Source organism: Dermacentor silvarum, chromosome 11 (assembly GCF_013339745.2).
Source record: "Dermacentor silvarum isolate Dsil-2018 chromosome 11, BIME_Dsil_1.4, whole genome shotgun sequence".
NCBI classification, from domain to species: domain Eukaryota; kingdom Metazoa; phylum Arthropoda; class Arachnida; order Ixodida; family Ixodidae; genus Dermacentor; species Dermacentor silvarum.
This window is the reverse complement of record NC_051164.1, coordinates 18,927,758-18,942,763: the sequence shown is the minus strand read 5'-3', so window position 1 is coordinate 18,942,763 and position 15,006 is coordinate 18,927,758. Positions and strand designations below refer to the sequence as shown.

At 49.0% G+C, this 15,006-nt stretch overlaps 1 protein-coding gene across 1 annotated transcript in view; it reads right to left on the bottom strand.

Annotated features, from left to right (window-relative positions):
• The window catches only part of LOC119433041 (receptor-type tyrosine-protein phosphatase mu-like), a 56,067-nt gene that overhangs the window by 32,929 nt on the left and 8,132 nt on the right, over positions 1 to 15,006 (bottom strand). The window contains exon 5 of the mRNA XM_037700191.2: positions 3,820 to 3,896. Coding sequence (XP_037556119.2) covers positions 3,820 to 3,896 — 77 coding nt within the window. The remainder of the gene's footprint in view (positions 1 to 3,819; positions 3,897 to 15,006) is intronic.

The following is a 15,006-nucleotide window of genomic DNA, read 5'->3' as shown; positions in this document are numbered from 1 at the left end:
CTACACGGTGACTGAGCAGGAATGTCCGGATAATCGACACAGACGACTGCAGAGATTGGACCCTACCATGAAATTTAGGCTACCACCGAAAATTCAACGCAGCTGTGCCAGTCTTCTGCACAGACTAAGGCTGGGGGTAGCGTTTACGCGCGGATACGTACACCTCATGCGACGCACCGAGTCTCCAGACTGTGAATTGTGCAATGTCAAAGAGACTATAGGTCATGTGCTTTGTGACTGCCCTAGGTACGTGCAAGAGCGTCAAAGGTTGAATAATGACCTTACGCGTCTCGACAGCCCACCGCTGTCGGAGGACGTTATTTTAGGCCCTTGGCCAGACACTCAATCAAGTTTCAAGGCCATGCAGGCGCTACTGAACTTTTTAAAAAGTACGGGCCTGGACTGTAGGCTTTGAGCATGCCAAAGTGCTTGCCATATGTTTCACATCCTCCTTCTCTCATCATCGTCACCCATCATGCGCCTCTTCCTTCCCTCTTTCTTTCCCTCTTCCCCTTCCCCCAACGCAGAGTAGCTGGCTAGAGGAATTTACCTCAGGTCTACCTCTCTGCATTTCGCATCATTAAACTTATCTCTCTCTCTCTTGCTGTCATTTTTGCGGTGCAGCGATTTCGGTCGTACCTGTATGGGCGTAACTTTACGATCGTCACAGACCATCATTCTTTGTGCTGGCTCGTGAATCTTCGCGATCCATCTGGACGCCTTGCACGATGGGCCCTGCGTCTGCAAGAGTACAGCTTCACTGTATCCTACAAGAGCGGCCGACGACATGCTGATGCCGATTGCCTTTCCCGGATGCCTCTTAGTACAACGGAATGCGACGCCGACAGTTTCGACCACCTCATCGCCTCCGTACACCGTGATTTCCCAGATGCCACAACCTTCGCAAGCGAGCAACGTGATGACCCGAGTTTAGAGCCACTTTTCTCTGCAGCGAAAGGGTCGACATCATGTAGTTTTTGTGTTCGGGATGGACTGTTGTATAAGAAGAATTTTTCCGCGATAGGTGCACGGTTTCTTCTGGTGGTGCCAGAAGCCCTCCGCTCTTCTGTTTTGCGCGTCGTGCACGATGATCCAACTTCAGGTCATTTAGGCTCTACGCGGACACTCCATCGAGCCAAAGAAAGGTTTTACTGACCTCACATGCGCAAGACCACGGAGACATACGTAGCCACTTGCGCCGAGTGTCAAAGTCACAAGAGACCTACTGCAGCTCCAGCCGGTTTCTTACAGCCTGTGGTGCCACCCAGTTCCCCCTTTGAGCAAGTAGGCATCGATCTCATAGGACCGTTCCCACGTTCTTCCACAGGCAACCGCTAGATCATAGTATGTGCCGACTACCTGCAGAAGCGAGACTGCAGCACTACCCTCTGCAAATGCAGGCGAGGTTTCCCAGTTTATGCTACATTGCATAATACTTCGGCATGGTCCCCCTCGAGTGATCATTAGCGACCGTGGCCGTCAGTTCACAGCCGATGTTGTTGAAGAACTTCTACGCTTGTACGCCTCCAACCTGCGACACTCAACGCCTTACCACCCGCAAACTAATGGGCTGACAGAACGCACGAACAGAACACTTGTGAACATGATTTCCATGTACGTAAGCTCGGACCACAAGAACTGGGACGAAGTATTGCCGTTCGTCACATACGCATACAAAACCGCGCAACATGAGACCACTGGATACAGTCCGTTTTTCCTGCTCTACGCTCGTCCGCCGAGGTACACTTTGGACACTATCTTCCCTTTTGGCAGTCACGACGACGCTTGTATCGCGGAAACTCTCTGCCGAGCAGAGGAGGCTCGGCGCATCGCTCGATTACGTACTCTAGCTTCGCAAAAGCAGTACAAATCCCGATACGATAGTCGACATCGGCAAGTCACGAACCGGGCGACCTAGTGTGGCTATGGACTCCCGTGCGTAAACGCGGTCTATGTCAAAAACTGCTCGCTGACTATGGTGGACCGTTTATTGTGCTTGAGCGTCTCAGCGAGGTGAATTATAGAATTGCGCGCCTCACTTCTAGTGGGAGACGGTCATCCAGGACCGACATCACGCATGTAGCCCGCCTGAAGCCGTTTATTCAACGAAAGCCCCACTGACTACTCGCCCGGAGGGCTTCGTCTGCGAGAGGAGCCATGTTACAGTGCGTCAAAGGTAGTGGAGCGGCAGCATCAGCAGCAACAACATTAGGAGAGCAGCGAGGAAGAGAAGGACGACGTGTAGTATCGGCACCCACTTGCCCTACCGCTCTCTGCAATAAACGCCTTCTACACACCCCGTAACAATATTTCCTATTGCAAATTGCTGCTTGAAAATTTCAAGTCACCAAGACAAAAATCATCAATCATTGTGCAGTTGTCGTTTATAGATTCCTTCGGCTATGCACGCAGCACGCATCATGTGGAACGATGGTAATCACACGGAATTTTCGCTCCATATTAGAACTAAAGAAAAGCCCATCATCACCGTTGCTCTTTTTCACACCAATCAAGAAAAATGAATCTTTCTAAAGCACTGCAGAACATTCCAGCTCCTCTGCGTATCTTTCGTACGCAATCTCCTGTGTCCTATTGCATGCTTACTATTTTGAGTCGGCGTGACACTTGACACCTAGTAACGCTACATTTATACAGACATGGGAAACCGCTGAAACGTGCAAATATGGGCGACAAATGCGAACAAAAGGATTTGTGCATATTGAATGAGGTTTTAAAGATGTCTGAGAGTGGCATTTTTCTAAGAATGTATTTTTTAGTGAATGATCTGTACATTGTCGACTTGTTGCTTATGACGTGTCCGTTGTATTACGCATGCGGCATATGGCTAAAACGGTATAACAATTGTCCTGCATTGCGGCATTCAGCTCTAACCTATGATTTGGTCAAACTTGTAGGCATCACACGTTATAATCACTCGTACAGAAGCTAGATATCTCAAGACACCTTTACGTGTGTAAGGAAAACAGGGGGAAGGCGGGAGATGGCAATTGAAGGCGATAAGCAAAACGACAATAAGGTGAAAGCAGGAGCCAACGTTTCGACAAGTGGACTAAGACAAGTCCACTTGTCGAAATGTTGGCTCCTGCTCTCACCTTGCTCTCGTGTTGCTCATCGTCTGTAAGGGCGCAGCGATTTGCTTGATTCCATGTTCTCATAAAACAAGCAGGTGCGATTGTGACAGGAACTCTCATAACCACGAATTCTATAAATGACCTGTGGTAGCTACAGCAAATCAACTTGTTTTGGTTCCTATAGTTAACAAGATGAAGAGCCCCATATTGAAAGAAAATAATTCAAGGTGACTGTACATTTTTATTTATTTTGTCTCCGCAATTTCTCAGAATGTATTGCATATGAAAGGTCGGAATCTGTTCCACATTTAGGAGGGAGGTGCTTCGGCTCCTCCTGAAGTTCTTCCGTGATACACGGTTGGAAAGTGAACGGTGGGCCGTGTGGGTCGTCGTGGTTCGTAAAACGCGCAATGTACTGAGCTCCATGTCATCTTGTTTTTGATACCTGGTGTTGTTAGCGGGACTGCGAAATAAGTGGCATTCAGGCAGAGCAATTTCCAGCAACTTTTTCAAGGTCACGTCCGCCTGAAGCTAGCAACACCCCTCCCCCCTCTCCCTACCTCCGTCCTATCATAGTTGGCGTCTTAGAAATCATATAGATACTCAGCAATAAGAGTGGGAACGTGAGAAGCTCCATGGAAAATGAGATCTGCGTATACGTTTCTATAAAAAAACGTTTGAAATGTTATGTACGCCATTACCGTCACAAAATGTTATTGGTACTTACATCGACATACACGGCGTTGATGTAATCCGTCTTGCTGTGGTCCATGGTCACATTCAGCAGAGGCCTCTTGCTGTCGGCTAAGAACATAGGCAGTTAAAGAGTGTGAGTTTAACTTAGTCCTACAAATGATAAATGATGAAATCGCTTAGAAAACGCCTCGTGGGTGTGCTCACTCACACGTTTCTGGCTAAGTAAAGCATCAATTCACAATTACGGGCCTTACATTACGATTTAAAAAACTGCTACACTGTCCAAAGTACTGATTGTAAACTATCGTGCAGCACAACATAACATAAAACAAAGTATTCACAAATACAGACACTAGCTTCCAACTCAACTTTGTATGGAGAGATAGTGTTGAATGTAGGTTTGTGTGAATATTCGATATTTTCGAATGCTCCACCGAATATTGCGCTATTGAATATTCGCTCCAGGTCGAATTTTAATTGTCGATGTCGAAGTTTTCGAAGCATTCAAAGCTAACGAATATACGCATCTGTCCGCGTAAAAACCGCACCGCCAATTGCAACACATCGGGAACAAAACAAAAGTATTCAGACCCAACGTTGGAATCGATGTGAAGCGAAACTTTCGTGAAGCGGTTAAAGAAACGCTATAAATTTACCCATTTCATTCCTGCATCTCTTGCATTAAAGTAATACTGGTGCACCTGTGCCCTCAAGTACCCGCGCTACGCAGTGCGATAAGCTTGCGTTCTTTTCTTTTCCTCTTACTTATTTTATGTTGTCACGGGCAAAACAACAGAGACAGCCAGGAGTCCACGTCTTTACCGGCACCAGATCAAGGAAAGACGTTCTCTTCTTCTACCAACCCCAAAGCATGTACGTGCCACATCGGATGGCTGATATGTGATGGTATGTGCGATTACCCCCTCTCCTAAAGAAGCATCGTCTCGATGCTGTAAAGGAGGGCAAAAAAATATTTAGAAATGAGGGTTACAATATAAAAGAAAGAAATGTGTCGTAACGCGAAATAACAATCTGCTGCTGTGAAAGACGGAACGAAAGGAAAAAAATAAGAACATCCGACACAACAACAACGAAAAAAAAAAAAAAGAACGACGCTGAGTCGTCTATGTTGTATAGTCACTCGACGGTCGACTCACGGCGCGAAAAATATGGTTTGAGTCTTAAAACATGAACGACCTCAGTTTGAGGAAGCCGACAGGAATTTCTTGGGGTGCCTTCTGGGAGAACCTCGTAGGTAACGTTGCTGAGTCGCCGTACAATCTTGTAGGGACCGAAGTAGCGACGCAACAACTTTTCTGACGGGCCGTTCTGTCGGATGGGGGTCCACACCCACACTTCATGGCCAGAATTGTAGGTAACCTCTCGGTGGCGAATGTTGTAGCGGCGTGCATCGGCGATTTGGCGAGACAATAAGAGATCGCGCGAGCTGACGGGCCTCCTCGGCGCGCTGGGTGAACATGGCCGCATCCGTGTGAAACATTCCCAAGTTTTCGGGAAGGAGCATGGCGTCGAGCATCGTGGTGACCATTGACTAAGCGAAAAGGGGTGAACCCTGTACTTTCCTGAATAGCGGTGTTGTACGCAAAAGTGACGTAAGGAAGGATATCATCCCAGTTCTTGTGGTCAATGGCTACATACATTGATAGCCTATCCAAGCATTTATCATCAAAAATTGTAATCAAAAATGATCAAGTGTACACAAGTGTATTCTTCATTGATATTGTCAAAGTTTTTTTGAACAGTCATTACAGGCTCTTCTTTCTTGGGTTTTACGTGCCAAAACCAGTTCTGATTATGAGGTACGCCGTAGTGGAGGGCTCCGGATTAATTTTGACCACCTGGGGTTCTTTAACGTGCACTACAACGTAAGCACACGGGCGTTTTTGCATTTTCACACCCTTCGAAATGCGGCCGCCGCGGCCGGGATTCGATCCCGCGATCTCGTGCTCAGCAGCGCAACGCCTTAGCTGACTGAGCCACCGCGGCGGGTCAGTCATGTCAGGTGTCTACACTGCCCTCTCACTGGAAGACAGGGAAGGTAATCCCTGTGCATAAATCTGTTGATGTACATTCCCCGAATAATTACCGTCCCGTATCATTACCATCCATCCCAGTAAAAAGTTTAGAGCATATAATATACTCGCACCTCATCGACTTCCTCGAGCCCAATTTATCAGTATTTATCAGCATGGATTCCGTAAAGCAGTTTCGTGCGAAACGCAATTGCTATGTTTTACCAACGACTTATTTATGACGCGGATCATGACGTTGATACTGATTACATGTATTTATATTTTGCCAGAGCATTTGACTCCGTCTCACACGAGCTACTTATCTTCAAGCTTAATCAACTTAACATAGACCCCAGTGTACTTGCATGGATTAAGGAATTTCTCTCTAACCGTAGCCAGTATGTGACAGCTAATGACTTTTGTTCACCTAATTCCCCCGTAACATCTGGTGTTCCGCAAGGGTCCGTTTTGGGCCCTCTACTTTTCTTGATTTATATTAATGATCTTCCTACTTGCCTTCCTTTCTCAACTGTCCGACTGTTTGCAGATGACTGTGTAATTTACCAGAAAATTACTAACCATGCTGATTATATCAATCTGCAACACGATCTAGATAGGGTGTTTGAATGGTGCAATCAATGGCTCATGACACTTAACCCAACTAAATGTAAAAGCATGCGAGTTTCTCGCCACGCTAATACTCATTGTCCGCGTACTTACTCCCTCAATAATATTCCATTACCATCTGTTGACAGTTATAAATACCTTGGTGTTCACATTTCTTCTAACCTTTCGTGGAATATGCATGTCGAATATGAAGCTAACAACGCGAATCGCATGCTTGGCTATCTGCGTCGAAATTTTTGTGATGCGCCATCGTCCCTGAAGTTAACACTTTACAAAACCCCGGTACGCTCCAAGTTAGAGTACGCATGCGCCATATGGGATCCTACTCAGACCACCCTCATTAAAACTCTTGAAGCTATTCAGAATCGCGCAGCACGTTTCATCTTATCTAATTATTCACGTCTTCCCGTGTCACGTCTATGAAGAAAACCCTTAAATTGCCTGACCTTTCGTTGCGTCGAAAGTCCCCATCTCGCCCTAATCTTTTTCACAAAATCTATTATTATAACAACGATTTAAAGGACATCCTGTTTCATCCACCTCATTATATTTCTTCAAGGAACGATCATCACTTCAAGGTTGGTCTACCGTCTTGTAGCACAAAATTGTGTAATGACTCTTTTGTTCCTAGAACAAGCGTCGCATGGAACCACCTTCCCTCCACAATCGCAAGCATAACGGATGACCACGAGTTCAAGATCGCTTTACAAAATGCCTTTTAATATTTTTGTTAGTTGCACGTCCTTGTCATGTTTTCCCCATTCCTTTCTGTAGTGCCTTCGGGCCCTGAAACTATATTAAATAAATAAATAAATAAATAAATAAATAAATAAATAAATAAATAAATAAATAAATAAATAAATAAATAAATAAATAAATAAATAAATAAATAAATAAATGAATGAATAAATAAATAAATAAATAAATAAATAAATAAATAAATAAATAAATAAATAAATAAATAAATAAATAAATAAATAAATAAATCCGCGATCGTCTTGTTCAGGCGTTCTGTCAGTCCATTTGTTTGGGGGTGATAAGCAGTCGTTTTGCAATGTGCAGTGCCACTTAGCCTCAAGACTTCCTATAGCATCTCGGCGGTGAAAGCTGTCCCACAAAAATTGGGCGACGTCTGCTGGGGTAGCTTTTGACAGTGCCTTTGTTTTTGTTTGAGAGTGCCCCTGTTAGGTAATCGGTAGCGACCACAATCCACCGATTGCCGGACGAATACGTGGGGAATGATCCCGGCAAGTTCATACCCATCTGAAATGGCATCTGTGGTATTGCAATTGGTTGTAGCAGTCCTGCTGGCCGCACAAGTGGAGTCTTACGTCGTTGGCAGTCGCGACATGTGCGAACGTACTGCTTCACAGTCTTTGCGAGACGGGGCCAGTGGTAAGAGCGGCGAATTCGTTCCAACGTGCGTGTGTACCCCAGGTGTCCGGACGACGGTTCGTCGTGACAGGCACGTAAAATATCGTCACGAAGCGAGGTCGGCGCAACTAGCAGGTATGTAGCTTGCGTATGGACAAAGTTCTTCTTAAAAGGATGCCGTCCCGGAAACAAAATGAGGCTAGCGAGCGTGGGAAATTCGAGGAATACTTGACGTGCGCCTTTCCAGGTAGTCAATGAGAGGGCTGAGCTCCAAGTCGTCGCGCTGTTGTTGAGTCATGTCAGTTGCTGATACGGCAGAAAGAAAAGTGTCCTCTTCAAGGTCAGCGGGGGCACTTCCGACTGGTGCACGTGAGAGACAGTCAGCATCGGCGTGTTTGCGTCGTGACTTGTGAACGATGGTGACATCAAATTCTTGCAGTCGAAGGCTCCATCGAGCAAGGCGACCTGAGGGATCTTTGAGATTCGCGAGCCAGCAAAGAGAATGGTGGTCGCTGACTACTCTCAATGGGCAAACTTTGTTATGGCCCAGACAACGGCCAAACATTCTTTTTCTGTTGCAAAGTAGTTTTTCTCGGCAGCGGATAACGTTCGGCTCGCATAGGCAATCACATGCTCTACGTCATTTTGCCACTGAACCAAGAAAGCTCCAAGGCCGACGCTGCTGGCGTCTGTGTGCAACTCCGTGTCAGCGTTCTCGTCAAAGTGGCCGAGTACAGGTGGGGCCTGGAGAAGGTTTCGGAGGGTATCGAAGGCGAGGCCCCGATCCTGACTGCACGGGCTCGGGCTTACCCACTGCACTGCACGGGCTCGGGCTTACCCGAAAGCCCGGGCCCGGCCCGGCCCGTGGGCCGGGCCGGGCCGGGTAGAGCAGTCTTTTCCCGGGCTCGGGCCGGGCTCGGGCTGGGCTCGGGCACAGCGTGTGCTTTTAGACCCGGGCCCGGGCCGGGCTCGGGTTTTTTGACGCAGGCCCGGGCCGGGCTCGGGCTTTCTGCGAGTTATTCTCGGGCTTCTCAACTCTGAAAAACATGTATTTTTCGGTCTCGGGCCGGGTTCGGGCCGGTTTCGAGCCGGGCTCGGGCCGGGCTCGGGCTTAAGGTAAAGGGGTGGCGGGTCGGGCCGGGCGGGTAACGTAGATTATTTCTGGGCCCGGGCCGGGCCCGGGTCTCGCCATAAAAGTTTTGATCGGGCTCGGGCGGGCCCGCCCAATGTAAAAACGGGCCCGGGCCGGGCCCGGGCCGCAAAAATCGGCCCGTGCAGTGCTCTAATCCTGACCCCAAACAAACGGGATGCCTTCTGTCGTAAGTTGGTTGAGGGGTTCAGCGATTTTAGAAAATTTTTTGAGAAAGGGTTGGTACTACGCACAGAGCCCCAGAAATTGGCGTAGGTCGCGCTTATTGGTTGGCACGGGAAATGCGGCGATGGTGCTCGTTTTCGCGGGGTCTGGGCGGATGCCGGCATGGCTCACAACGTGACCTAGAAACTTCAGTTCTTACATAAAATGGCATTTCTCGGGTTTTAGAGAGAGTCCGGCAGTTTCAATTGCCTGAAGAACTGTCTGAAGGCGCTGGACGTGCTGTTCAAACGTGTCCGAAAAGACCACCGCGTCGTCTAGGCAAACGAAGCACGATTGCCATTTCAGCACAGAGAGAACCGTATCCATCATTCTTTGAAAAGTAGCTGGCACTGAGCATAACCCAAAAGGAAGGACCTTGAACTCGTATAGGCCGTCAGGAGTAATAAAAGCGGTCTTTTCACGATCACGCGTGTCAACTGCGATTTGCCAGTAGCCACTGCGTAAATCCATAGAAGAAAAGTAGCGAGCGTTGCGTATACGATCCAAGGAGTCATCTATTCGGGGAAGAAGATACACGTCTTTTTTCGTGATCTTATTCAGTTTTAGATAATCGACGCAAAAGCGCGAGGTACCATTGTTATGATCGGCTTGGAACTGCACCTGTCAAATGTGGGAATCAAGCTCGAGCGCCTTTCCCATGACGAGATAATCCTCTTTCATCCCCGAGAGAGCGTCTGACCTCTACGGAGCAGACGAAAACAGCGAGCTACCAAGAAGGAAGACCCGAGGGAGAGGAGGTCGCCAACTTGACCGCCCGACAGAGGTCTGACACTTCCACAAGTTCCCCGAAGGAGTCGTCGGCAGGTTATGCCTGGAATCTGTATCTCTCCAATGTGGGAAGCAAGCCCCAGCGCTTTTCCCGTGACGAGATAATCCCCTTCAGCCCCGAGAGAGCTCTCACCTCTACGGAGCAGACGAAAACGGCGAGCTACCAAGAAGGAGAACCCGAGGGCGAGGAGGTCGTCAACTTGACCACCGGAGAGAGGACTTCCCCGAAGGAAATGCCGGCCACCACGAGGGGATTTAAGGCCGTCCTGGCCCCCGTGTTAATTAGAACCGCTCGAGACTCGGATAGAGTCAAAACCATGTACCAATGAAGTGAATACAATCTTTTCTATTTTTCATCATCTCGATGCCCGCCTTCATCGTCGTCTCCTGATTCCTGCGGTGACGACCCACCTCACCCGGTCGAGATTATATCACCATCTTTCTTCCTTACTAACACAACTGGCGAAGCCCAGGGACTGGTCGATGGCTGGATGACGTCATCTTTAAGCATCTGCTGAACTTGATGACGTATAGCGTCTTGTTCCTTTTGCGATACCCTATAAGCATGTTGTCGAACAGGCCTTTCGGTAGGTTCGGTAATGATACGATGCTGGGCAAGCGTCGTCTGGTTAACCTTCGTCGTTGTAGCGAAACAATCTCAAAAAGAATCGAGTACGTCCAGAAGCCTTTCTCGTTGTTCTGATGGTAGGCTCGGGTTCACATCGAGAGTGCTCGCAAACGCCTTGGCAGAATGGTCACACGGCGAAAGAGCAGCTAATACTGGCGGACCGCACGGTCCGCCAGGGCGCGGACGAGATGAAAAGATCTACGCAAGCTGGTTTAGTAACCGCAGCCAACTCTGTCTTTATGTTTATGATCCACAGGAGGGAGCGTCACGTGACAATCTTGAAGCGGTTGACGTCGGCAATTTCCGCAAAGTATGCAATCGCGGTGCGTCTTGCAAGATGACGATATTCCTCACTGAAGTTAGTGACCAGCAGGTGAGCCTGTCTGTTTCGAGGCTGAATAACTCCTCTGGCAACGCATATTTGTTGGGCAAGGAGGAAAGACAAATTTGACTCCGCAATTAGAGCGTGGGGAACGTCCTGCTCACATTCCACACCGACAAAGAGGCTGCTGCGAGGGGGCAGAGTCACGGATTCATCGGACACACGCAGCATGGTCTTCGGTAATGGGATGGTGCTGTCAGCTTCAGAAAGAAATGGGTCCTCGAACGACACAAGCAAATCATGTAGGTCAATGATTGCGCCGTATTCACGAAGAAAGTCCATTCCAAGGATTATCGGGCGGGAGCACACAGGTCATACGAGGAAAGACCACGTGAACGTCGACGCACGGATTCGAACACGTGTCATGCATATTTCAGTTGGCATCACCAGATGGCCACCTGTCGTGCGTAATTGGGGCCCTTGCCATGGCGTGGTGACTTTCCTCAATTTAGATGCCAGTGCGCCGCTCATAACTGAATAATCGGCACTGGTGTCGACGAGCGCAGTGACAGCATGATTATCAACAAATAGGGCGATGTCGGCAGAAATAATCTTAGTAGTGCCGGAAAATAAAGAAAAACCGGAACGGTCGTCGTCAGGTCGTTGCGTCGAGGGAAGTTCTTTGAATGTTCGTTGGAAAGCGACTTCACCCCTGAAGTAGCGGTTCCTAATTTCCGCTGTGGGGCCTTGGTGAGCGGTTCCTTAGGGGAGCGCAAGACGACGAGGGCAAGCTAGGTGACACAGACCGGTGAGGGGATGGTGATCGCGATTGGCGACGCTGAACAGTCGAAGGAATTTGCTGGCCCGTCAGATACGCTTCGATTTCGTGGGGACGCTCACCGTAGCGGGGGCACCGCGCGTCGGAGTGGAAGCCGCGGAGCTGGCGGTACTGGCAGTCGCGGTACACATGACCCGCATCGCCACAGGGGTGGCGCTCTGTCTTGAGCCAGGTGGTCTACATGTATACGCACGTTTGGTTACGTTGAGCCGGGTAGCGGATGCGAAGAGGTGTCCGGGAACAGATGTGTGGACTGGTTCACTGTCCGCATGATGGGACCTAGCTATAGATGGTGACGCAGGAGGCCTCAATGCCGCCGCGTATTTTAGAACGGGGACCTCAGGTCTTGGTGGTGCGAGTGGTTGCACCGCTTGTCTGATTTCGCTCCGGATGACACCCGCAAGTGCTGTCATAGGTGGTTGGGGTCTCACTGGTTCCACTGCTTGGAGTTTCCACAGGTCGTCACTCACAACGCTTTGTATGAAGTCTGCAAAGGCCTGCTTCTCGCTGTCGGACCCAAGAGAGCATGCAGTAGCCGGGATGTCATGGCGTTCGTACTGTGACGACCGCTGCTGGAGAGTAGGCTCCATCGTGGTTGCCTCACTCACGAACTCGGCCATGGTTGTTGACGGATTGCGTACGAGTCCGGCGAAAAGCTGTTCTTTTACACCACGCACTAAATGTCGCACCTTATTTTCCTCGGACACTGCAGGGTCTGCGCGTCTGAAAGTACGAAGCATGTCGTTGACAAACATCGAGACTCTCTCGTTGGGCCGCTGGTTCCTAGTAGAGTTGGCTTGTTCAGCTCTATCCTTTCTTTCGGCGTTGCGGTACGCATCGCGGCGAGCTGTCGGCTAAACTCTTGCCATGTCCCAAAGGAACCCTCGTGGTTCTCGTACCACGTCTTCGCAGAGTCTTTTAGCGTGATGTTAACTCTCCGCAGCTTGCGAACATCATCCCACCCGTTGATGCTGGCAACCCGATCGAAGTGGTCCAGTCAGTCTTCAACATCCTCAAAAGTGTCTCCGTGGAACGGGTTGGGTGTCTGTGGCGCATGCAAAACATGCGGGAGAGAAGACTGGGCATCGCAGGTTTGGCTCGCCTGGTAGTGGTCCTTGACGTCGTTATTTCTAGTCTTGATGACAAGGGACCGAATTCGGGGAGTAGTGCTTAAAGCCGGCGGCTGCTTCTTGCTGTGGGAGCTGTGGCTTTCTGTAAGGTGCTAGGAGTGACGGCGGAAACTTGGGAGCGAAGGTGCATTTACCCAGCACTCTCCACCAGTAATGTCATCGGTGAAACAACAGAGACATGCAGCCAGGAGTCCACGTAGATGTAGAGCCTCAGTGGTAGTGGCACACGTTGCTTGCTTGCTTGCTTCCTATGCCATGGCGCATACCCACCACGGGGGATTGGCCAAGAATCCGGCGGTTAAACAGATGGGTTGAAATTATGCAATGAAACTAACTGATGTTAGAGCCGTATTTTATTTTATGTCATAGGGAATTAGTGTGCTTTTTGGAAGGAGATCAAGGTAAGGTAATAAATTTCAATCAGTTTAATTGAAATTTCGAAATTAATAAATAATCACACGTCTTTACCGGCACCAGACCAAGGAAAAACGTCCTCTTCTTCTACCAACCCCAAAGCGTGTACGTGCCACATCGGATGGCTGATATGTGGGGATATGTGCCAATATGTACCTCCCACTACTTCACCAAAGTCTTGGGTATGTGCCATAGAATGGAAATAATACGTGGTGATGATCAGAAAGAGCTAATTTTTAAATGCGTAAGCATTTCTATGCTTACCCAACGAGGAAACACGCCAATACGTCACGTCAGACGAATCGCTATAAAGCATTTTCTTTATAAAACAAAATAAACATATAAAATATGTAGCCCCTCCGCTGTCGAGCAGATGGGGGTAAGCGAAGCTTGTCGTGCGTTTCTTCGGTGTTCCTCCGAACGAATTGCCATGACAAGTACGTACCACGTTGTGCTCGAACCACAACCAGTAAACACGCACTGCTGCTGGCTCCGAAGTTCCGGTTGAAAAACTCGCGTTGAAACCTGGCAATCGCACCGGAGAAATTGGCGCTAGAGTTGCTGAGGCGTGCACCGCCGTTGTCGGGTTCCTGGAGGGCTAGACGACGCTGACCTTTGGCCTCAACATCGTGCTCCCTCAACTCGGGGTCCGCGGCTCTTCGCTGACGTTTCGCCTGGGCTTCAGAAGCTCTCACGCTAGAATCGGCTCGTCGTTGGCGAGCGCGTTCATTCTGGATCGATTTCCATTAAATTTCTTCAAAACTAAATCTGTCCGTTACGTAAGACAATGAATGGCTAATACCCCCTTAAGTAATGGCTCATACACCGTAAACGCGGCCATCCCCATTACGACGACAGAAGAGAAGTGAAATTCTACGCTGGAATGATTAGCGGCAACGCATCCAGCTGTGGAAGAAGACGACGACAACGAACGTGGGAGCAGTGGCACGAGCACTACTTAATACGTTGTATTAGGGTGCCTCGATGCAACACTTCCTTGTACAGGGTGGAGTCACGTCGGGTTGTGCCGCCATATTGTGTCCCAACACGTAAAGGCCCGCTATGACAGACAGTGCGAATTTAGGTTCTGCGCTCGCTGACAGTGTAGAAATTTCTCATTATAAATTTATCTTCCATATACATGGAAGGAGCGTGGCACCGTGGTACCGGAGCATGGCACCTTTCCAACTCATCGCATGCGCACAATACCTTGCGGAGCTCCCTGGGCGTCGCCACAATCTTGACAGCTGTAATTATCCGTGACCCCTCGCAAAAGCATTGCAGAAACTGCAGCGTTGACCTTTCTACTAACGTGCAAGTCCAGAGCGGAGGTAGATAGAATGGTAGAGAGGAGGTAGGGAGAAGAGGCAGGGAATGGGTAGAACCGAAGCAGTCGCGAAACGAGTGAAAAACAGCCTTGCCACTCTTCGCTTGCAGCTTTCATACAAGGAGGGAGGAGAGTATAGGGAAAAGGTGACGCGAGAAGGCAAGGAAACGCTGCTAGTATAGACGCGACAGCGGTTGCGGTCAAACTGAAGGTACGGTGCGGTGCTTTTCTGCTATTTCTGAAAAATAAACACCTTGCAAATTCGTCAAGCGGACAAGTGACGCAGAGCGTGCAGATTCAAAGCCACATTAAATCACCGTAGGGCCTAGGCGACACTACGGAAGCGGTCGCACGTCAAATCAACACTTCTGTGCCCGCCGCG